This window comes from Desmodus rotundus, chromosome 12 (genome assembly GCF_022682495.2).
Source record: "Desmodus rotundus isolate HL8 chromosome 12, HLdesRot8A.1, whole genome shotgun sequence".
Lineage (NCBI taxonomy): Eukaryota > Metazoa > Chordata > Mammalia > Chiroptera > Phyllostomidae > Desmodus > Desmodus rotundus.
The window spans coordinates 47,629,360-47,654,865 of NC_071398.1; the positions used below are offsets into that span (position 1 = coordinate 47,629,360).

At 39.7% G+C, this 25,506-nt stretch overlaps 1 protein-coding gene and 1 pseudogene across 1 annotated transcript; both read left to right on the top strand.

Annotated features, from left to right (window-relative positions):
• Positions 1-8,251: 8,251 nt before the first annotated feature.
• LOC112310226 (zinc finger protein 615-like) lies at positions 8,252-24,115 on the top strand. Its single transcript, XM_053914926.2, has 5 exons — positions 8,252-8,330; positions 14,123-14,318; positions 14,776-14,938; positions 15,210-15,305; positions 21,093-24,115. Exons 2-5 carry the CDS (start codon positions 14,304-14,306, stop codon positions 22,547-22,549), a joined length of 1,731 nt encoding a protein of 576 aa, XP_053770901.2. The 5' UTR covers positions 8,252-8,330; positions 14,123-14,303; the 3' UTR covers positions 22,550-24,115.
• On the top strand, positions 22,555-24,115 carry LOC139440446 (zinc finger protein 615-like; annotated as a pseudogene).
• Positions 24,116-25,506: the final 1,391 nt, after the last annotated feature.

Sequence of the window (25,506 nt, forward strand, 5' to 3'; positions counted from 1 at the left end):
GAACGGCGGGGAGCGAAACAGACCGAGTAACCCAGGGCTCCAGCGCAGGGAAATAAAGCCTCAAACCTCTGACTGAAAGCGCCCGTGGGGATTGGAGCGGCAGCAGGAGAGACTCCCAGCCTCACAGGAGAGGTCATTGGAGAGACCCACGGGGGCCTGGAGCGTGCGCAAGCCCACCCACTCGGGAGCCAGCACCAGAGGGGCCCAGTTTGATTGTGGGTAGGGGAATGAAGGACTGAAATCTGGTGGAGAGTGGAGCGGGAGCCATTGCTCCCTCTCGGCCCCTCCCCCACCTACAGCGTCACAGCGCAGCGACCAACCTTACCCTGCCCCTGTGAAGACCTAAGGCTCTGCCCCTTTAAGTAACAGACATGCCAAGAAAAAAAAAAATGGCCCAAATGACAGAACACTTCAAAGCTCCAGAAAAAGTACAACTAAGCGAGGAAGAGATAGCCAACCTATCAGATACACAGTTCAAAACACTGGTTATCAAGATGCTCACAGAATTGGTTGAATCTGTTTGAAAAGTAGATGAAAAAATGGAGCCTATGCTAAGAGAAACAAAGGAAAATGTACAGGGAACCAATAGTGATGCGAAGGAAACTGGGACTCAAATCAGCGGTGTGGACCAGAAGGAAGAAAGAAACATCCAACCAGAAAAGAATGAAGAAACAAGAATTCAGAAAAATGAGGAGAGGCTTAGGAACCTCCAGGACATCTTGAAACGTTCCAACATCCGAATTATAGGGGTGCCAGAAGGAGAAGAGGAAGAGCAAAAAATTGAAAACTTATTTGAACAAATAATGAAGGAGAACTTCCCTAATCTGGCAAAGGAAATAGACTTCCAGGAAGTCCAGGAAGCTCAGAGAGTCCCAAAGAAGCTGGACCCAAGGAGGAACACACCAAGGCACATCATAATTACATTACCTAAGATTAAACAGGAGAGAATCTTAGAAGCAGCAAGAGAAAAGAACACAGTTACCTACAAAGGAGTTCCCATAAGACTGTCAGCTGATTTCTCCAAAGAGATCTTACAGGCAAGAAGGGGCTGGAAAGAAGTATTCCAAGTCATGAAAGGCAAGGACCTACATCCAAGATTGCTCTACCCAGCAAAGCTATCATTTAGAATGGAAGGGAAGATAAAGAGCTTCTCAGATAAGGTCAAGTTCAAGGAGTTCATCATCACCAAGCCCTTATTATATGAAATGTTAAAGGGAGTTACCTAAGAAGATAAAAAATATGAACAGTAAAAATGACAGCAAACTCACAGTTATTAACGACCACACCTAAAACAAAAACAAGAGCAAACTAGGCAAACAACTAGAACAGGAACAGAACCATAGAGATGGAGATCACATGGAGGATTGTCAATAGGGAGTGGGAGGGAGGTGGGGGGAGGTACAGAGAATAAGTAGCATAGATGATAGGTGGAAAATAGACAGGGGGAGGGTAAGAATAGTGTAGGAAATGTAGAAGCCAAAGAACTTATAAGTATGACCCATGGACATGAACTATAAGGGAGGAATGTTGGAGGGAGGGGGTGGGCAGGATGGAGTGGAGTGAGGGGGGCGGGAAATGGGACAACTGTAATAGCATAATCAATAAATATATTTAAAGAAAGAAAGAAAACATTCAGGAGCGAGGCCCTATGGGGGCAACAATTGTGTGAAAGCTTTTGCCCACTTGTCAATTATTGTTAAACAAGAGAATTCACAGGTAGTTGCTTTGGGGAAAGCCTGTTACCAGTTGTAGTTCCTGGAGATAATATGAATTGAAGAATGTTGCCTCATCATTTGCCAGTATATGCATGGAGAAGTAACTCATAAACACATTCAATTTGGTTGTGTTTATGAAAACTTCATATAACTTAATACAGGAAAGAAGCTTTAAATTAAAAAGCATCTGTCACAAGTCTAAACAGATAATACACCTCACAAGCAGTTTGGTACAGGATACCTACAGCTGAATTTTGAGTTGCCCTTGATTTATACAAGTTAAGTTTTAAATAGTGGCAGTTACTCTCATTATGGCTTAAATTTTAATATACACAGCACAAGAGTGTTCTATGCCTGTTTAATTATGTAATTAAATTTTGCATTTTTTAGTTCCAGATCACTGTTATTTCAGAATACTTAAAGTACTTGAAAATGATACTGTATATATTCACTTCATAATTATAACATTTAATTTTGAAATAAGTTTAGAGTCACAAAAAATTTCTAAAGATTTTATAAATGTCCTTCAGATAGCTTACTCCCAAAGGTAATCCCTTTAAGGGGTGTCCAACCTTTTGGCATCTCTGGCCACACTGGAAGAAGAAGAGTTATCTTGGGTCACACATTAAATACGTTGCAACGTGTAATCACACAAAAAAAATATCATGTTCTAACTAAATTTACGAGTTTGTGTTGGGCCACATGCATAGCCATCCTGAGCTGCATGTGGCCTGTGGGCCACAGGTTGGACACCCCTGCCATAGTCACAGTTCATTATCAAAAAGAGGAAAGTGAAATTGTTACAGTGCTGTTAACTACAGGATTTATTTGTATCTCCAGTTTTAACATGCACTTGTTTTTGTTTGGTTTTTGTATATAGTTTTAAGAAACTATCACATATGTAGGTTTTTGTTACCAACACCACAGTAGAAATGCAGAATTTTTTGTTATCACAAACTCCCTCATGTTACCACTTCATAGTCACATTCTTTCCCTGACCCCAATCCTTGGCATCACAGCTATCTTGGTAACTAATTTTGTCATTAATAGAATATTAAGAAGATGGAATCAATTAGCATGTGCCCTTTTGAGACTGGCTATTTGACCTTGTGAGATACAGAAAATGCATACCTACTGGTCTGTGCCCCCAGTTCCTGGCACAGACCTCCTGAAACTTGTAAACTCTTAAGTGATGACAGTACTAGGAGCATTTTTTTGTTCTGTTAAGGCTACTCTGGTTGGAATGTTCAGCTCCATCCCACACATCTAGAGCAGGGCAATGGGCTGGAAATAGTTAACGATCAATCATGGCTACTTGAGGAAGCCTTCATAAAGATTCCAATATGAGGGGGTTTAGAGAGCTTCAAGGTTGGTGAACACATCCAAGTATTGGTTGAGTCATGCACCCTAGCTTCATGGGGACAGAAACTCTGGATGTTCTCAGACATGTTAGTATCTCTTCATCTAGCTGCTCATCTGTAACCTTTATGATATCCTTTAGTAACGTGCTAAACATAAGCTCATGGTTTTCCTGAGTTCTGTGATGTGAGTCACTCTAATTGAACCAAAGGAGGCATTGTGGGAAACTCCATTTGAAGCCAAATAAGAAGTTGTGGGTAACCTGGAGACTTACACTACATTTAATTGGCATCTGAAGTGGGGTGGAAGCAGATTGTAGCACTGCACCCTTAAGTTGTGAGATATGACACTATTGTGTCAGAATTGATCCAAATTGTAGAACACTTAGGTGATGTGGAGAATTTGTGGTGTGGGGAACTCCCCCCACCTTTTGGTGACCAGGAGTGTTGTGAGTGTGAGAGTAAAGGAAAAACCCAGGAGGAAGATTGAACTGTAGGTTTTGCCAAGACAGACCTCAAGTGAATTCAACATAAGATCTAGCCCAAAGCTCTCTAGGGTCTTCTCTGCCTGCATGCAGCCTAGGTGTCCTTGTCTAACAGCTCAATGGCACAGTCAACTTTCTGTTCTCTCCAAACTGATGGATACAGTGCATCCCATGCTAAGTTGGCCATGGTTAGGTTTCTGTTTCTAAAATCTTAAGTAGTAACTCTGCATTTGTGACCATCTCTTGCAAAGAGAGGAAGGCACTGGGAAGTCTACAAGAGATATCTATTTCTTCTCATCTGGCAGAGTCATAGCAACCATTACATAAGCACTCCCATCAGAAACTTGGGAAAATGCTCTAGGTTTTAGATCCTGTGCAAGGACAGAACTGGAACTTCTGGAAATGACCCAGAGCTCTGGCCACACACTTCTCTTGGCCCTTTGGTGTCCCTAGCAACACAACAGTTAAGAAAGTACCTGGACAGAGAGTACCAAATTGGAAGTAGTTTGGTATCCAGGTTCAGCCTTGGGCAGCTCCCAGTGGAGTCTTCTGAGGCTCAAGGTCTTGTTTGCCTGAATCTATGTGGATCCAAGTGAAGAGCCTGTGGGGCGGGTGAAGCAGGAATGCTTGTGCATACCCAGGTTCAGTTACTGAAGGGTCTGGGCATTATTAGTTTGGGGCTTTTGGTTAAGGCTTAGTCTGAAGAAATGAATGACTAAAGACCTGATGTTCATGGCTTAAGGTCTCTATGTCAACCCTCCTAGGCTTCGTGATAGAAAAACTGTGGGAGCTTTGTACCAGTGAACTCTGCTTGTCGTCTACATTAGTGATTTAATCTAAATCAAGTTTTATTTAAATCAGGGAAAGGTGTCAATGGACAAGAGTTTCTGTGGTAAATTTCAGATTGAATTTGAGGTTCTTTGAAGAATGCAGAATTTGTTTGGGTTTGTGAACATAGGACTCTTTAAGTTTTGAGACCCATATCCCCAGGCTAGTGGGTATTTTGAAGCTCGGATTTTGGATGTTGAGATTGGCTATTTGACCATTGGCTATTTGGACTTTCAGTCTTTCAAGTCCAAGCCCCTGCTCAAGGTTCCCATTAAAAATTTGTGTCCTAGAGCACTTGAGGTCTTGCTCTTCGTCATGAGTCATCAGTGTGGCTATAATAAACTCTTATAAAAAATTTCTTTCCTACCTCCATTCTTCTCAATGTCCTCACAAAGCAGAATAGTTTACCATGGCCAATAGTGTATCTACAGGTGAAGATGGGATTTTTTTGTTCATCTAGGGCAAAGTTTATTCTTGGATATTTCCTTTCAGGTTTGTTAGATACAAGTAAAAACAACCATTTTCCTAAATTCTACTCGCTAGTGAGAACAGTTCATTAAAAAAATTTTAGACTACTTGTCTAAAAATTAAAATCATATGCATAAACATACAGTCAAAATATCTTCCAACATGGTTGTAGTTTTTTTACACTCTCTCTGGTAAATTAAGAGTTCCTATTACTCCACCTTATCACCAGCATTTCATCTTTTCTGCTTTTTGATTTTAGCCATTCTAATAACTGAATACTTAGATCACATTGCAGTACTAAATTATATTTCCCTGATAGCAAATGATGTTGACCATCTTTTCATGTGCTTATTTCCCATCTGCTTATCTTTAAAAGTGTCTGTTCAAGGTCTTTGCTCATTTTATAAATTGCTGACTTGTAAGAATTCTTTCTATGTTCTGGGACCAGTCTTTTATGAGATAAAAGTTTATCTCATAAAAATAAAAATTTGATGAATCTGTTGAGATTTTAATTATTTATTCAGATTTTATTAATTTTTTTTACTTTCCTCTTTTATTTATTTATTTTTCAGATGTTATTTATTTATGTATGCCTGTGGACCTCTAAGTGTTGCATCATTTGTTGGAACATTTAATCTGTCACCATTGAATACCCGTTGTACTTTTGTCAAACAGTTGAATGTGTTTGATATGTGTGGTTCTTTTTGTGAGATATCTATTCTGTCAGAAATACTATCAATACCAATAATACACATTAGTTTAAAATCTGTTGATGTAAGCCCTCTATGATGGTTCTTTCTGGTCAGAATAGTTTTTGCAATTGTTAGTGTAGAAACCTGGCAAATAATATGTTTACCAGGAGATAAATGTTGTTATTTTGGTATTTCCTACCCCTAGTGATGAGACACTTCACTAGGTGTGATGAGAGGCTTCAATTCCAAGGTGTCTTTTCTTTTCTTTCTTTTTTTTTTAAGATTTTATTTATTTATTTTTAGAGAGGGGAAGGGAGGGAGAAAGAGAGGGAAACATCACTGTAGTTGCCTCTTGTGCGCCCCACCCCCCAACCCCAGGGAACCTGGCCTGTAACCCAGGCATGTGCCCTAGACTGGGAATCAAACCAATGACCCTCTGATTCTCAGGCTGGCACTCAGTCCACCGAGCCACACCAGCCAGGGCCCGAGGTGTCTTTTCCAACATGCACTTGTTTAATGAGGAAAACTTAGACCAACCCAAAAGATGGGTTAATATACAAAATACCTGATTAGTACTCCTCAAAATAATTGAGGATGTAAAAGAGAAAAAGACTGAGAAACAGTCACAGAAAGAGAAAATCAAGGAAACGTGATGTCTAAATGCAATATTGTATTTTGGGTTGAATCTGGGGACAAAAAAAGGATGGTAGTGGAAAAACTTGTGAAATCTGAGAAGAATCTGTAATTTGGTTCAATATTATACCAATGTTAATTTGTCAGTTTCACAAATCTCTGTATCGTGGTGATATAAAATGTTCACAGAATGGGAAGTTTAATGAAGGTATATGCGAACTCTTCGTAGTAGTACCTTGTGACATTTGTGTAAGTATAAAAATTCTCCACAATAAAACTTTATTAAAAGTAGGTCTATTACATGTCAATTATATCTCAACAAAACTGGCAAAAAGGTATAATCTAATTTTATTGTAATTTCTCATACACATATTTCCTTAGTATAAAATATTTATGTATATCTATATGTAATTAATATGAAGTAGGTATAATGTCATGGGTGAACAAGTAGAATGGTAACTACAGTCACATAGGAGGTATGCACTAAAGTGGGATATATTTTAAAAACATAAAATTCAATATGTTCAGTTTATATTATGATCCTTTCAATATCCAAATTCTTATTTTCATACTCCATGATATGTTGGTACCTTTTTTCTTGTATGTCCCAGACATCTCCAGTTACTTGTAATCATAGGTTGTTTATAATTTTGCAATTGTACCTGGTGTCTTTTAAAAAAAATTCATACCCTTTAAATTTTATACTACATAATGGCTATTCATTTTAACAGCTTTAGGAGCATAATTTATATATAACATTTACATTGTAACTTTACAACTTGTTGACATTTAGTAAGTTTAGATTATGCCATCATCACCACAAATTAGTTTTCAGAAAATGTTATGACCTCATACATAAATTAATTGGGTGATTGCTTTGTTATTGTTGAGCTTTACAAGTTCTTTATATACAATATTTTGAATACAGACGTATGATGTGGAAATATTTTCTCCCAATCACTGGTTCCACTTTTCACTTTCATAGATGTTGTGCTTAGGAATACAAGCACTTAAAATTTTAATTAAGTCCAGTTTATTATTATTATTATTATTATTATTATTATTATTATTATATTATTTTATGGCTCATCCTTGACTGTATTCTCTCAGAACTATATGGCTAACTCAGGTTCAGGAACATTATCTCTTGTTTGCTTCTCTCAGTTTTATACTTGTTATAGTTCAGTCTGTGACCCATTTTAAATTAACTTTCTTTATGGCTAGAGTTAAGGGTCTCAATTTCTTTTACGGCAAATAGATATGCAATTACCCCAGCATCTTTTGTTCAAAAGAACTATCATATTGGCTTATCTTGGGATCTTGTTAAAAAAGCAATAGACCTTAATAGATCCAATTGCTGGATTCTCAATTCTGGTTGTGCCTCTCTCCTTGGCTCCAGACCTTTTACTGACCTCGGTTTAAGTGGCCTTTTACAAAGCCCCCATCCCAATGACAACTTCAGCTCGTCCCAGCCACTGTTTCACCCCGGTCAATGATGGCCAGCGCCACACTGTATCATTTTCTAAATCTTTTTCTGTTCCTAAAAATCACTTCCTGCAGGAAATTTTCCGCCAGAATCTTCCCGTCGATGTCCGTTTACCCGCTGTACGACCTTTTAACTTTGCGGGATTTCATTCTCTACTGCTACATCGACACCTGAGCTCCTGACCGTTTTTGAAACTTAAAAAAAATTTTTTTTTGTACAAACTGAAAAATAAAGGCTGCTTCCATGTGACTTTCTTGCTAAGTCCGCTGCACAATATATATAGAGAGAGATCACTCCGTATTTTCCTCGAGAAGCTCGACTCTCTGAAAATAATACTCATTTTCCACAGGAGTACAAGTGCCAGGATAAGAGCTAATTTCAGGAGTTTCTCACCTTTCAGCTAATTCTGGCTGCTGGTGCCGGAGTCGAGCCTTCCCTCTGGTACGGCTGTCATACGTCCAACAGGACGCCCCCAAGGCGGCCACGCGAAACGGGCGCCGAACCTGTTGCTTCGGAAGGGCGTTCGGAAATTGCCCGCGTTTCTTCAAACCCTAGATCCTCGTCGGCCGCCGTAGGATGAGGACATATCTGGGCGACGTTTCAGGCGCGGAAGCAGTTTGCGGAAGTGTTAAGTGCAGACTCTCCTGCTGCCTGCAGAAAACCAGGTCAGTTTTCTCTTGTTCTTTGAAGTTTTTAGAAAGATTTTTGTCACCTGGGAGGTTTGTCTGTCCCAGAGTACGTGAGGTCACAGGGACGTAGTTGTGGATTTGGACCCATGAAATTATCGGCGGGGTCCAGTGGGAGGAGCGTCTAGGTATTTGGGAGCAGTCAGGTGTGACACGCCGGTCTCTGGTTGGGGTACCTTTGGGGTCATCTGGCAGTTAAGGGTCTGTAGAGATCGACGACCGTTTCCCGATGGCCATGATCTTTTCGGGTCACTCCGTTTGTAACGGATGGAGGTGGCATTTAGGATACTCACGGTGTCAGGTTCAGGTTCGGAATTTAACTTGGGGCTCAGTGATGTTGTGGCCAATGTGGATGGTCATCACCTGAGGGTGTCTGGTGTGTGTTTCGGAATAATAAGGTTGTGTGTGTGGTCACTGTCTTTCCGGAGAGGCTCCTGATCCTGAGGACGCCCAGGACCCCGGGCCGGTGGTTGGGTTGAGGTTCCGATCTCAGCTGTTGGGACGCGACGGAACCGTTAGCATTCCATAGCTGGAGTATATGGCAGTTTTTCCTACTGTTAATTAAGCTTGTATTGTTTGCAGTTTGGCTTGTTATGAATAATGCTGCTGTGAACATTTTTGTTCATGTGTTGTGGTTGAGATGTTCCTTTTGGAGCGGGGGATAGAGCTTAGATGTAAACCTCAGAGAAGGTAGTAGAGCCCAGGGCAAGTAGTTAGAGACCCTGCTGTTTTTCAGCCTTTTATCCAAGGGTTGGTTAACTGCAGTTGTGAGACTAATCCAGCCACGCCCTTTGGTCACTCATCATCTGGCCGCTTTCCCTCTGCAAAGGCAGAACTGAGTCCTTGTGACCCAGACCTATGGCCCTCAAAGCCAAAGATATATATCTATACCTGTGCAGAAAAGGCCAACATCTGCTCTCACCTCTTTATATGCAGCAGCGAACACTGTTGCTTATTTGCCTGACATACACTCACACTTTCGTCTTTGCTGATAGAATCTCCATTTCATTTAATATCCATCCCTCTGTCAAGGTGACCCATGTGTCAGTGTGTTATTAAGTCCTCGTCGTTCTTACTCAACAGTGGTGGTTCCCCAGTTCCCATTGGTAGTGATTGGATTACCAGGAAATGAGCTTAGTTACGTGGTGCGTGCAGTTTTAGCCCACCTCATAAGTGGAAATCTGCTTAGTGGTTTGTGGAGAACATTTTCTCTTTTAAATAAGTAATTCCTTGAATCTCTTTTTCCATCTTGATGTAACATTGTCAGAATGTAAGCTTAATTTTTTGTCTTACTTTACAATGTTTAGAGTTTATTCTTATCTCAAAGCATTGGCTCAACTCTCCAATACAAAATAGGGAAGTGGGGTTGTAGTGGACATCTGTGCCCTGTTGCCTACCCAGAAAATTCACTTGCTGGTGTCTGGAGTTAACAGTTTCTAGGAGGGAAGAATCATCAAATTATGACTTATTCAGGATTTCAAATTTAATGACATAAAATTGTTTATGATGTTCTTCAAGGCAAAAAATAAATATTTAATGTGATTTATGTCTCCCATTAATTCCTTGTAGACTTTGCACCATTTTTCTTTGCTATGTCTCACTACAACTACATATATTTTATTGGTGTTTTTAAGAGACAAGCTTTTGGCATTGTTGAGCTCTTCCATTGACTTGTTAATTTAAAAGATCTACAACTTAGTATAAAAGCAATATTTACATATATGTATGCATATACTGTCCATATTTATAATATACACAAATATACATGTGTGTGGGGAACCGTTCCAAGCGTGGGAAATGTGGCTCAGCCCCCACTTGGAAAACCAGTGGGGAGCGAAGTAGGCGGGCAGGACCCACGTCCATGGATAAGTTCTCCAGTGGGAAATCAGGCCTGCATTTTACTTAGACTGCTATGAGACTTGCTCTTGCTAAAAAACTCCCTCACCCTGAATTGAGGAAGCAAATGTTTACTGAGTATCTTTATCTTCCCAGAATCTGGGCTAGACCCCCCAGGTATGGGACAAAGCCTTTTTGACCATTTCTCCTTTTACATTGCAAATATCCCCCTTTGATGTACTCAGTGACTTCCTCTCCTGTGTCTGCAAAGATAACCACCCCAAACAAACCTATGAATAATAAATGAGGACCATCTTTGACGTAGGAGGCCTAGAAAAACAATAAAGTCTGTCCAGGCGGGGGGTGAAGGGGTCGCTCTCTCTAACTTGGAGAGTGGCCACGTAGCCCCTTTTCCCCCACCGGATTTCTATAGTCCGTGTGTATGTGTGTTTGAATACTGAAACCTCAACAGCAGATCTTGCGGGACGAGATCTGCATCACGTGTATATCACAGTATAAAAATACATTTTACACATGTGTAAAATATAATAGCTACAATGTGTATGTGTGTGTGTGTATACATACACACACATAAACACAGCTGTTGCCCAGGTGAAGAAACAGAAACGGCCAGCACCCCAGGGGTGTTCTGTGAGCCCCATTCCAATGATTTCACATCCTCACACCCGAAGTAATTACCATCCACTCTCCATCCCAAGCACTTTAATGTTTCTTTATAGTTTTATAATATAATTAATCATTCCTAATCTTTATAGTTTTAGTTGTACTTAATTTTAACTGGATCAAACAATCATATATTATGCAGTTTTTTATGTGAGTCTTCCTTAGCTGAATACATAGGTGTATGTATTTTTTTGCTCTGTAACAAGGGTCAGGTAATTCTATAATGTTTACACAGTAATTATTTTAGGAGTTGCAAACCTCAGAGTGTCTCTGACATATGAGTCACAAAAAGGGAGGTTTTTTTGGTTTTGTTTTGTTTTTTACTATTCTTTAAAAAGATTAGGAGCTCTCTCTCCCTGGAGCATGCCTGTGGCCTTTCCTTCCCCACCCTCCACCTTCTTCTCCCCAGGTGTGTTACCCTTGCCTTTCTCTTCCCTAAGCTCTAACAGCCCTCCTTTAGCTTCTGCACCTTGTTTCCTGAGCCTGCGCAGCCCAGCTGGCTTACTTCTGCTACCTCTGTAACTTTCTAAATGAACTTTCTCATAATTTAAACAATAAAAAAGTTAAAAGCAGTCTTAGCTTGCAAGCTGGGCCAAGGTTGTATTTTCCCCACGGTGTGCTGTTGTTTGAGTGTATGGCAATTTAGCCTACTGTTAACTGACCATGTATTGTTTGCAGGCTGGATTGTTAGGAATATTGCTGCCATGAAAATTCTTGTACATTTCTTCTGGTTCAAAGGTGCCTTTATTTATGTTTTTTTTTTTTTTCTGGGGGGGAGTACATAGCTTTGATGTATACCTCCGAGTCAAAATGCTGTGTCTTAGGATGTGTATAATTTCAATCCAAATAGATGATGCCAAAATGTTTTCCAAAGTGTTTGTACCCTTTACATTTCCTCTAGCCACACGTGTTGTAATTAGCTTTCTAGTGTGCTCTATGAGGCCTGTTTAAAAGATCTTTTCATAACTTAACACACTGAGAAATTTTTTTCTATCTTAAAGAAAAATTTTTTTCTCTATCTTAGAGGCAATGACATGCCTCTTCCATTGAGATTGAGAGTTGTCGCCCAAAATGATTTTTGTGTGTGTTCTCATGTGTGGTTGAGTCTTCTTCTCCCCATCCCCCACTTCCAGCATGAATATCTGATTGTCCCAGAACCATGTTTTTGAAAAGACACCCTTACCCTATTCTCTGCAGAGCTTCCTGTGTCATCACATCTTTATCAATGCCTGAGTCTGTTCATAGGCATTTTATTTTGTTCCTTTGTCTGATTTACCTATCATGCTAACACATATAGTACTGTCACAGCTACAGTAACTTTCAGCTCTCATAACTGATACACCAAGTGTTTCAACTTTTTTTAAAAAGTTATTTAGTTATCAAGGATTTTGGATCTATGTATACATTTGGGAGACATGACATGTTTAAAATGCTTGGTTTTCTGAATCATCTTCATAGTCCATCTTTTCATTTATTTAAGTCTGTTAAAATTTCTATATTTCTTGCTACTTTATGAAATATTTTTGATATTCTTTAAAATGATAGTTTGTAAATTTTATTTTGTTTGTTGAGGGCCTGGTTGTCTGTCAGTTACTGAGGGAGGTATGTTGAAATCTAGTAGTAGAATGGATTTGTGTATTTTTTCTTGGGGTGTTTTTTTTTGGTCCACTTCTACTGTATGTATTTCAAGGCTGTATTGCTAGGTGCCTAGGAATTGAAAACTTTTATAAGGTGTTAAATTGAACCTTTTATCAGTGTGTGTTGTTTATCTTTCTCTGTAGTAATTTTTGGGTTTTCTGGTTCATTTGTCCAAGGATATAATTACACCAGATTACTTGTGGTGACTCTTTTCTTGAATATCTTTTTCTGACCTGTTTTTTAAAAAAGATTTTATTTACTTATTTTTAGAGAGGGGGAAGGGAGGAAGAAAGAGAGGGAGAGAAACATCAATGTGTGGTTGTGTCTTGTGCGCCCACTACTGGGGACCTGGTCTGCAACCTAGGCATTTGCCCTGACTAGGAATCGAACCGGCAACCCTTTGGTTCGCAGGCCGGCACTCAATCCACTGAACCACATCAGCCAGGAGTTTTTCTGACCTTTTATTATAAGCTTTCTAAGCCATTATGTTTTAGACATGTCACCTATAATAGCATGTTATTCAGTTTTAAATTTTAATTGAGTGTGACAGTTTTGAGTCATTTGTATTTAATATAGTTAACTGAAATCCTTGTTCTGTTTCTACTTATAAGTATGTTTTGTTTTATTTATCTTAACCTATTAAAAAGATTTTTTAATTTTTTTATTTTAGAGAGAGAGAGAGAGAGAAACATCGATTTCTTATTCCACTTATGTATACATTCATTGGTTGCTCCTTGTATGCGCCCTGGCCTGAGATTGAACCTGCCAGCTTGGTGTGTTGGGACGACGCTCTCACTAGCTGAGGTGCACAGCCAGGGCATTATGTTTTCTGTTAATACAGTCATCTAAGCGCATTGTACTTGCCCCAATTACTCTTTTTTGTGTGTTTTTTTGCATTATTCTGATGATTTTTGAAAACTATATTTCCCCCACCCACGCTAAAGTACATAGCGTGGAAATTATGTACCTTAAGATGACTGTTAGGTTTCATCCTGACACGAGAGACTGTATACAACCTGGAACTGTGTTAAATTCTTGTGTGAAATAGAACCTTTACACTCTTTTCTTATAATGCAGGAATCTTACAGCACTTCAACTTCATTTACTACCTTCCAATTTATACTATTGTATGCTTTTATATGTATTTAAAACCTCCTAAGATACTATCATTACTGCTTGTGAGACAGTGCTGATGACTTGCCCAGTGCATTGGTTTCCCCCCTGAAATGTGTGCAGTCATGGGGTGTAGAGAAACATTTGAAGAAGCCCCTGAGAACACGTGGTTTAAAGGAATACAGACCCTCTCTTTCCATAAGGTCTGCTTTGTACAAATGATTTTACTGAGACTCGGCTGCTCCTGCCGCAGAGGTGGATGTCCTTTTTCAGGTCTCCTTTGACAGTCACACCATGTAAACTCCACAGGATCTGGGAGTACCTCTAAAACAGTTAGAACCCAAGACTTTATTGCCAGAAGAATGAATACTTCAGGGACACCATATGAAGCGATACTAGCAATCCTGTGAGCATTGTGTGAGAGTCAGGGCCCAGGAGCACTGTAGCATCTGGGCCCAGAGGAGATGTACCACCCACTGAATTTTCTCCTCAATCCACAGGTCCTGATTCCCCAGGAGCAATAGAATCATGTGAAGCAGGAGGAAGTTGCAGGGTTGGGTATCAGCATGTCTGGGGACACACCTGGCTGAAGACAGATTTCTGAGCAGAAAGTTAGAGCAGACCCGGAACACACCAAGACAGAGCCTTCCTTTGCCAGCTTTTTTCAGAGAACAGAAGACAATGCTCCAGGCTCAGGTGACTTAAGTTTGTTTTATGCTTTCCTTTCTTCATTAATGGATTTGTAGATGCATATAAAAAAACATCTCCATTAATGTGAAAACTATACATTTTTTCCCCTCAAATGTGTGATGTGGTGTTTCTAGGTTAATGAGGACATTTAACTTCCCCTTATAGAAACTTCTAATTGTATGAATGCATGGGTGACTAAATGAACAATTACAAAATACAGGGTGGGACAAAATTAGGTTTACTGTTGTGAGTATGCTAAACACAGAGTTTGTATTCTTGTGTTATTATTAATTGTATTATTTTTATGCAAACAATTGTAAACCTAATTTTGCCCCACCCTGTATTTCACTACACATGTTATTATGCAACTGTGTATCAAAATAAAACGCCACTTGCTATATAGCTGCCGCCTATAAAGTGAAAATGAGCAGAAAAACTAACATTTCTTTCATACCATCTAAAGCACATCATGCCATTGAACATCATGGTGCTGCTACAGGAATCCCTGACATTTCACGACGTGGCCGTGGACTTCACCTGGGAGGAGTGGCAGCTCCTGGACCCCAGTCAGAAGGACCTGTACAGGGATGTGATGTTGGAGAACTACAGCAACCTGGTGTCAGTGGGTGAGGACAGCTCCCCGGTGTCACCCAGATGGTCCCCTATTAGTGGCTTTTTTTCCCCTCAGCTGCTTAACTCTTCATAATAAGTATAGTTCTCTGAAATGGTAGAATCTGAGATCTCTCACAAGAGTGTATAATGTCCCCTCTTCTGAGAGAAAAGACTTTGGGTTACAGATGTGAAACTGTTCATTCTCTGAAATGTAACATTCTCCCTTCTTAACAGACATCAGCCCAGTTCAGTATGTCTAAGTCTTCTGTCATTCTTCACAACCAGGGTATCAAGCCAGCAAACCAGACACGCTCTCCAGGTTGGAACGAGGGGAAGAACCAAGGACAGTACAGGATGAACTGCACCATGTAGTCTGCCCAGGTGAGGGGGTGAGAACGAGCAAGGTGGGAGGCCAGGAAGTCATATTCTGGTCAGAGACGGTGTCAGAGCTGTGACAGTGCAAGAGGAAACTCAAACCACCCTCCATGTGTGAGAACCCTTTTTGTTTGTAGAAGTTTAAAGGAAACCATACCTCGTTTTTCTGTCCTGGGCTCTGACCCCCTTTTGCTTTATTTACCTCTTGTTTGTGTTTGCATAGTTTTTTTGTCCTAGGCTTCTCGTAACTTCTTCATCTTTGTCCACAGTCACAGTGTCTCTGCCTGTGTTACCACCTTTCTTGCTGTGAAACTCCACTTTCCAGGCCTCTCTGGAAAGACAGAACTTTGAATTCATCACTTTTTTTTACCACAGGGCCTTCATGCATGTTTGGAAATAGTGATTTCCCTCCATAGCATCCAGCCTCCTCTTCTGTGCTGTGATAACGTGGTTTTTATGGTGCATTTATGTTGTTCTTTATCCCCCCTCCCCACAAAGTTCTTCATACTCAGTTCTTTCCACTCTTAAACTTTTCCTCTATTCCCATGAGTTAACCTTCTTCTGTTCTGTGAGATAAACTCCCAAATTGACTTCTCCCTCATCATTGTCTAACATGCACTTCCTTCCTGTGTATTTTACTCATCGTCACTGCCGCTGGCTTCTGACTTCCCATTTTGTGTGTGAGAACAGAGAGCAGGAATCACCTTCCCTCCATCCTTTCTTAAATTCAGTTTCTCTCTCCACCCTAAACATGTAAAGTTCTGTTTATCCTGGCATCAGCTGGGGTGTTCCCTACATGCTAAGCTTTCTTCCTTAAGTTCTCTTCTGTTTTGTTTGATAAACAAGAAGATATCTTAACTGCTCTATGAGTTCCAGCCCTAACTAGGTAATAACTTATGTCAGGCTCAAATGACTGACTTCCTAGTTTTCCTCATGCAGGTTTTCTTTTTTCCTAGATGTTATTACTGCATTTATATTCCTAAATATGTTGTTTGTTCATCATATTTTTTATTGGTTTTACTTGGATTTAATTCACATAGTGTACAGTTTGATACACTTGCCCTGACTGGTGTGACTCAGTGGATTGAGTGCCAGCCTGCGAACCAAAGGTCACCAGTTCTATTCCCAGTCAGAGCACATACCCGGGTTGCAGCACATGAATATTTTTCTCCCTCACTTCCCCTTCTCTAAAAATAATTAAATAAAACCATTAAAAAATAAAATATATAGTTAATTGGTTTTTAATATATTCATATACTTAGTGATAGTTATCTCCACAGCCAATGTTGGAACATTTTATATGTACGTATACTATTGTGGCCTTGATTCCTATACTTTGCAATAAGTTTGGAAATTGGAGAGACTGAATCCTCCAACTCCATTCTTCTCTTTGAAGATGATTTTGACTTCTGATCCTTTAATTTCCATTTGAGTTTTAGAATTAGCTTGTAAATTTCTGAAAAAAAAAAACAACAAAACCCTGGCTAGGATTTTGATAATATTACTTTGAATCTGTCTCTCATCTGGGCAGTAATGCCATCTTCAGCATATTCTGCGTCCTAATCAGGATAATTGGTTGTTTTTTTCTATCTAATTCAGTCCTTGATTTCTTCCAACATCATTTTGTAAGTTTCAGAGTGAAAGTTTTACACGTTCTTTTCTTATATTTGTTCCTATGTACTATGTATTTTTTATTATATAGTAAATGGGATTGTTTTCTTAATTGTAGTTTCTGATTATTTATTTCTAGGACATAAAAATAAAATCGATTAGTTTTCCATTATATTCTGATGACAGTCCCAGGTGACCAAGTTTCCTATCATATGAAATTGCATTTTTTCCTTCAGTGATGTACATGATATGTTATTATCTTGATCAGAAAGTTTCTGTCTACTTTCTAAACACTCTGTGTTCCATACCTATAATTCCTTCCTGCAATTGAAATGATCACTTCATTTCTTTAAAGCTTCATTTTGATAGCATAGTATTTTTGAAGCTTGCAGTACAAAAAAAAAAAAAGAAAGAAAAAAATAGACCTTGTTCCTACTCTTCCTATTTTTTCATTTTGAGTACTATATAATCAATAATAAACATGCATCTTAGGGTAAAATTGCTGTAAGGAAAATTGAAGCAGTCAATGAACAGTGGCTGTTTGTCCCAGAACTGCACTCTCAGGAGTGGGAATGGCTTTTTGATAAAGTGCCTCTGAGCACATAGTGAGGGATGTGAGTCACCTCCCTAGAGTTTTCCAAATGTGAGACCATGGAAGTTGAAAGAGCTAAATCTGGAATGTGTTGGAGGAACTTCTAGCACACGTGTCTGGATAGACTGTAATGAGCAAAAGGGAAAATGACAGGAGATGAGGCAATGGATGGTAGGTGGAGTTCTGAGATTTAGGTCACACATTGCCTTTTGAGGCCATTTAAGACCATGCTTTCCTTCCAAAGGAGTTGAGAAACCAGCGGGGACTTTTGTGTGGAATAGTGGCATTATTTAACTGATTTTAAAAATGGACCACTTTGCTTACAATGTACAAGGTAGACATTATTGGGGAGGGGCATGTACTGTTATACTCAAGGTTACCATACATGACTCTATAACAATACAGATTAAAATTATCGAAGATAAAAGGTGTGTGGGGAAAAATTCAGGAGTGACATGGAAAATGCTAAATCGCTTGACCTAATCTGGTGAGCCTTTGAAAGTGTCTAAAGTTAAGAGACAAAAGGCAGAAATAGCAGAGGTGCTCTCTTGTCATCCCTAAGCAAATTGCCATGTTGAGAGGGTCACCTGTCAGGAAACAGTGTGCTGACTGTGGGAGCAGAGGGCCTCAGTCCCACAAGCACAGGAACTGAGTTCCTCCCACAACCAGTGAGCTTGGACGAGTCCCCGGTGCCTGATGAGACCACAGCCCTGACTGACTTCATGCAGTCTTGAGTCCCTGAGAAAAGGACCAAGTTAGGCTCTGCTTGAACTCCTAATCCATGGAAACAGATAATACGTGTTTATTGACTTTAAAAAAAAAATTGCTGTTGCCGTGACTGCTGTCGCTCAGTGGAGTGAGAGCCAGCCTGCAAACTGAAAGGCTGGCAGTTCGATTCCCAGTCAGGGCACATGCCTGGGTTGCAGGCTAGGTCCTCAGTTGGGGATGTGCGAGAGGCAACCAGTCGATGTTTCTTTCCCTCTCTTTCTCCCTCTCTTCCCCTCTGTCTAAAAATAAATAAAAATAAATTTTTAAGAAAATTGCTGAATTTTCCCAACAATGATGTTTGCCAACACACGTGAAGCATTTCCAGCTGGGGAAGTTGACCCAGCTGGTGCCTGTAGCCCCTTAAAGTCAAAAGCTTGCAGTGCTGTCCAGAGCCTCAGGAACACAAAAACAGGCCACAAATCACCTCGTTCATATAAACTGTCTGGTATGGCCTAAGACCTCAGACATAAAGAGACACTTCCATCAGGCCGGATATTCCTGGGAATGAGAGGTTATCTTCCAGTAATCAGTCAGGGCCCTTCCTGTCTTGGAATGTGCAGGGATGGTGTGACCCTCTGCACAGTTAACTGAGTTAACGCTTTACTGCATGTTGTCCATTCTCCTCTATGTAGGAACATAGGACATTATGTTCCAGCCACCACATTAGTTGGGATCTTGATCACAGAAGCTTTTGTCTACATTTGAGATTAGCGCTTTGGGAAAGTTAGGTTGCTGCAGAATGATGAAGAATGGCAAGTTTTTGGAATATGATAACCCTCGATAGTCTGTTATACTTATCTGGAAATCAGATGCTGAGGATCCACATCCTTACTCACCATGGATTTGTTCAGTACACCTGGGTTTCCAGGTGTACACCTGATCACAATACTCAATGTCTGCTTTTCTTCTGAGGGCTTACTGATTTCCAAAACTCTCCATGTGCCTGCACCTTTTCTTCAACATTTTTTGAAGCACGTTGTTATTTAGTACTTGTAACTTTCTTTGAAGAATTTGTATGTAGTGATGGAATTCACACTGCTATTTTCAGAAAATCTATTTGAAGATATCTAAATTAAGCCCTGGCTGGTGTGGCTCAGTGGATTGAGTGCCAGCCTGTGAACCAAAGGGTTGCCGGTTCGATTCCCAGTCAGGGCACATGCCTGGTTTGCAGGCCAGGTCTCCAGTATGGGGCACACAAGAGGCAACCACACATTGATGCTTCTCTTTCTCCCTTCCCCTCTCTCTAGAAATAAAATAAATAAAATCTTTAAAAAAAAGATATTTGTATTCAACCAGTTTCTTTATGTTTGTATTTGGATAAGTGGATTATCACCTTAAACTTCGTTTCACAATACACTCTAGATTTTGCCCTCATTCTGGACTTCAGTAATACTCCTCATTTCCTTGACAGGCATTTCATGTGCCCAGTGGCTCAAGTCACATCGTTCCTGGAGTAATCCTGAGTCCTCACTTTCATTAATGTCTTCCTGCTTCTGCCACTGAGCCCATTAGTGAACTTTGTCTTGTTTTTAAATACACAGTAGGGTACAGTAGGTTTACAGTTGTGAGTACATGAAACATAGAGTTTATTCCTTTATTATTATTTTTTATTATATCATTTCCATATGAACAACAGTAATTCTACTTTCCCCCATCCCATACGTCCTAATTCCCTCCACCTTTTACATTCCATTGCTCATTTAACCATGTTTCACAGGCTGCAGTTGCCTTTCTTACTTTGCTTCAGGTGTATATACCTAAAATTATTAAACCTGGGTGTCTCACAAATCTACTCAGTTCTGACACTACATAGAAATAGTGTCTGACACTACATAGAAATAGTGTCAGACCCTACATGTTTGGAGTTCAGTCCTACAAGACTGCCCCTGCTTCAGAAATCAATCGCAAGTCCAGATTGTCGCCTGTGCTTCTGACCAACTGGCTGTAAATTACAGGTTCTCATGACCTCCACCTTGGATTCAGTTATTTTGCTAGGACATCTCACAGAACTCAAAGAAATGCTCCCATATGTTTATTAGTTTATTATAAAGGCTGTAGATGAACAGGTATGTAGGGCAAGATCTGCAGGGTTCCTTTATACAGGAGCTTCTGCCCCATGGAACTGCAGTGAACCACCCATGGGGCACATCATGTGATCGCTAACCCAGGAGCTGACCAGATCTGGTTAAGGGTTTTTATAGGGTATTAATCTAGGCCCTTCCTCATTTTCCAGAGGTCAGTGAATGTGGCTGAAAGTCCAGCCTTCTAATTAATTGGTCTTTCTAGTGACTAGCTCCTTCCTGAAACTATATAGGAACCCTGTGCTAAGTCACCTCCTTACCATAAACTTGGCTGTTACTGTAAGGTGTTTTTTTTTTTTTAATTTTGCTTTTTTACTTTCAGAGAGAGGAGAAGGGAGGGAGAAAGAGGGAGAGAGACATCGATGTGTGAGAGAAACATCAGTTGGTTGCCTCTCCCTTGCCCCCAACTGGAGACCTGACCCAAAAGCCAGGCATATGCCCTGACAGGGAATCAAGCTGGTGACCTTTCAGTTTGCAGGCCAGTGCTCAATCCACTGGGCCATACCAGCCAGGACTGTTACTGTAAGGTTTTGTTGTTGTTGATGACATTGTTTTAGAACAAATAATACTTCTATCACTTAGGAAATTACAAAGGTTTTACAAGCTCAGTGTCAAGAACTATGGACAAAGACCAAATATATTTCTTATAGTTACTTCACATGAAGTCTTGAAAGAACAGTTTTATTTCAAACTAGGATTATGAGATATTACAGAATGATTCACTGTCCTCTTCTTTCCTAGAACTCAGGAGAGGTGATGATCCTCTGCAGTGTCACTTGCAAAGTCGAAGCATTCAGAAGAGTGTGGAACAATGCTGTGAACATAATATGTTTGCAAATATTGTTCATCAGAGCGAAGGTCATTTCCAATTAAAGCAAAATCATGATATGTTTGAGATATGTGAAAAACCTTTAAAATCAAATTTAAGTTTTGAAAACCTGAACAGAAATTATAACTTAAGGGAGTCTGTTGAGTTGAATGGAGATGGGACATCCATTCTGCATGCTAACCATGAACAGTTTTACACTGAAATGACATTACACGTTAGTTCCAATCCCATCAATAATAAGTCCCAGCTCATTCAGCAACAAAGAACTCACAAAAAAGAGAAAGCCTATACATGCATTCAATGTGGGAAAGGCTTCATCAAGATATCTGAGCTCACTGATCATCAGAGAGTTCATACTAGAGAGAAAGGTCATGGGTGCAGTCTGTGTGGGAAAGCCTTCTCCAGAAAGTCCAGACTCACTGAACATCAGAGAATTCATATGGGACTGAAGCAGTATGAATGCACTGAATGTGACAAAACCTTCTTCAAGACATCACAGTTCAATGTACATTGGAAAACTCACATGAAAGAGAAACCTTATACCTGTAGTGAATGTGGGAAAGCGTTCATAAAAAAGTCTCGGCTCATTTATCATCAGCGAACTCATACAGGAGAGAAACCCCATGGATGCAGTCTATGTGGGAAGACCTTCTCTACAAAGTTTAGTCTCACTACCCATCAGAAAACTCATACAGGAGAGAAACCTTATGTTTGCAGTGAATGTGGAAGGGGCTTCATTGAGAAGAGTCGTCTTATTGCACATCATCGAACGCATACAGGAGAGAAACCCCATGGGTGCAGTCTATGTGGGAAGACCTTTTCTAAAAAGTTTAATCTCACTGCACATCAAAGAACTCATACAGGAGAGAAGCCGTTCTTATGCAGTGAATGTGGGAAAGGCTTCTCGATGAAACATTGCCTCATTGGACATCAGCGAACTCACACTGGAGAGAAGCCCTACATATGTGGTGTTTGTGGAAAAGGCTTCACAATGAAGCGTGATCTCACTGTACATCACCGAAGTCATACTTCAGAGAAACCATATATGTGCAACGAATGTGGGAAAGGCTTCACTGTGAAGAGTCGTCTAGTTGTACATCAGCGAATGCACACAGGTGAGAAGCCCTATGTGTGCAGTGAATGTGGAAAAGGCTTCCCAGTGAAAATGCAGCTGATTGTACATGAACGGACTCATACAGGAGAGAAACCTTACATATGTAGTGAATGCTGGAAAGGTTTCACAGCTAAGTGTAATCTCATCAGACATCAGCTAAAACATACAGGAGAGAAGCCCTATGTATGTGGTGTGTGTGGAAAAGGCTTCACTGTGAAGACTGATCTCACTTTACATCAACGAACTCATATGTAAGAGAAACTGTGTATGTGCAGTGAGTGTGAGAGGCTTCCCTATGAAGAGTCATCTCAGTGTACATTGGCTCACTCATATGGGAAAGAAACCTTATGTATGCAAGGAATATGGCAAAGGCTCAATTGATAAAAAGCATGATTATTGCACACCTGTGAATTTATATGGAGAGAAATTGTATATATGCAATAAATGTGGGAAGGGCTTCATCAGGAAGAGTACTTTAGGTGTACATCAGTAAACTCATACTGCAGAGAAGTTGTACAAATGCAATGTATGTGAAGGCTTTAGGAAGAAAACGTGCCTCATAACAACATCAGAGATTTCTCTCAGGAAACAGTTTTCTTTGTATGTTCTCAATGCAGAAAATTCTCATTGATCAGAAACGACTTCATTACACATCAGAGAAACCCTGTGAAGCTAACACATATAGGAAAGCCTTCACTACAAAGATAGGAACCAAAATTCATCAAACAAAACATACATGAAAGAGGCCCTATGGGTGCAGTGATAGTGGGAAAGCTTTTGCCCACTTGCCAATTCTTGTTAAACATGAAAATTCATAGGTACTTGCTTTGGGGAAAGCCTGTTGCCAGTTGTAGGCCCTCAAGATAATAGTATGCAGTGAAGAATAACCATGCAAAAGAGAGAGAGAGAAAGAATAAGTTCATGTAAAGAATGTGGTACTGTCTTTATTGATCCATCGCTGTATTTTGCCGTGTATAATGCGCACCCACATTTTTGTGCATGTTATACATGGGATTATTATAACTATCATAGTACCCATGGTATGTAATCATTATACCTATGTATGATGGGCATCCTGTTTTCCTTCAAAAATTTGGGCAAAAATATGTGCATTACACACGGCAAAATATGGTACATTATATTTCATACCCCCAAAATTTGCGAAACAACTCAGACACAATCAGCTTGATGAAAATATTTTAGGACATTATATGTCTAAAAGTGTATACTGAGATAAATCCTATAAATGTGACAAACTGGGAAACTTAGTGGATGTACACCCTCTCATGTGATCATCAGAGATCATGAGTAAATGAATCAATGAATATTTCTAATTGTGAGAAAGCATCTGGCCAAAAGTAAGACCTCAGGAGATGTCACTTCACACTAGAGAAATTCTTTTCTCTGGCAGTGAATATGGCATGGTTTGCAGTAATTTATGTTGCCTCATCATTTGCCAGGAAGTCTATGCAGAAATAACTCATAAATGCATTCAATTCGTTGGTCTTTAGCAAAACCTCAGATACATTAGTGAACGAAAGAACCCTTGAATGAAAGCATTCTGTTCTAAGTCCAGACAGATAATGCACCTCAGAAGCAACTGGGACAGGATACCTTCAGCCATATTTCTACTTGCCTTGCCATTCATTAATTTTATAAGTTTTAAACAGTGACAGTTACTCTCATCATGGATTAAATTTTAATATATACAACACAGGAGTGGTCTATGCCTATTTCATTATGTAATTCTACATCTTTTTGCCTGTATGTATTTCACAATACTTGTAGTACTTGATAATAAAACTGAATATATTCATTTCATTAGTATAACAACATGTATGGATGTGTTAAGTTTGTAAGTGGTAACAAGTGGTTTATTAGATGTTTTTATAACTTTTAATTTTGAAATAAGTTTAGAATTACAAAAACAAAATTTTTAGAGATTTTTTAAATGCCTTTCAGGTAACTACTCCCAAAGGAAAAACTTTACATAGTCACAGTTCATATCAAAGAGAGGAAGGTGAAATTGTTGCAGTGCTGTTTACAGGATCTATTTGTATCTCCAGTCTTAACATGCACTCTTTATTTATTTTTCATTGTTTTTAGAGAGAAGGGAAGGGAGGGAAACATCGATGTCAGTGAGAAATATTGATTGGTTGCCTCTGATATGTGCCCTGACCAGGGACCAAATCCACAACCTAGACATGTATCCTGACCATGAATCGAACTGGTGATATTTTATCTGGTGGGACGACGCCCAAGCAACTGAGCCACACTAGTCAGGAGACACTCATTTTTGTTTGGTTTTTATATGTAGTTTTAAGAAACTTATCACATATGTAAGTTCTTGTAACCAACACCATATTAGAAATTCAGAAGTTTTTGTTGTCACAAACCCTCGTGCTATTCCTTCATGATCACGTATTTTCATTGACCCTAACCCTTGCCATCACAGGTCTCTTGGTACCTGTAATTTTCTCATTTATAGAATAATAGAAAAATGGAGTCATTTAGTATGTTCCCTTTTGAGATTGGCTATTTGACCTTGTGATATACAGAAAATATATACACACTGGTCTCTATCCCCAGCTCCTGGCACAGAGCTCCTGAAACCCTTGTAAATTCCTAAGTGATAACAGCATTAGGAGCATCTTTCGTTCTGTCGAGGTGGCTCTGGTTGGAATGTTCATCTCCACCCCACACGTCTGGAGATGGGTGAGGGGCTAGAAATGGAGCTGACGACCAGCCATGCCTGTCTGAGGAAGCCTCCATAAACGCACCAATAGAAAGTGGGTTCAGAGAACTTCAGTGGGTAAGTACATCCAAGCCCGGGGAGAGTGATGCACCCTAACTTCATGGGGACAGAAGCTCCTGTGCCTGGGACTCTCACAGACCTCACGCTCTATCTCTTCATCTGGTGGTTCCTCTCTAACCTTTATGATGAGTATTTATTCAGATGTGTATTTGCTATCACTGTATTTTTAGAAAATGTCTGGTCACATGTTCTGCCTAATCTTAAGAATTTTGGCAATTTAAGAAAAAGTGAAAAAACAAAGGTGCATGTTGGAATTTCATTTTGTGGCTTTTTTGCTTTATGCACTGTTTTTTATTTTGGAATAATATGTTCTAATATTTTTAAAATTTCTAATGCTACACACAAGGTAATGGACACTTAATTTTAGCCCACACTATTAACATTGTCTATCACTTTC

Excerpts from the sequence above, each read along its gene's own strand:
- LOC112310226 (XM_053914926.2), top strand. Across the intron at positions 14,939-15,209 it reads CAGCAACCTGGTGTCAGTGG|GGTATCAAGCCAGCAAACCA; the intron begins GTGAGGACAGCT and ends CTTCACAACCAG. Across the intron at positions 15,306-21,092 it reads GCACCATGTAGTCTGCCCAG|AACTCAGGAGAGGTGATGAT; the intron begins GTGAGGGGGTGA and ends CTTCTTTCCTAG.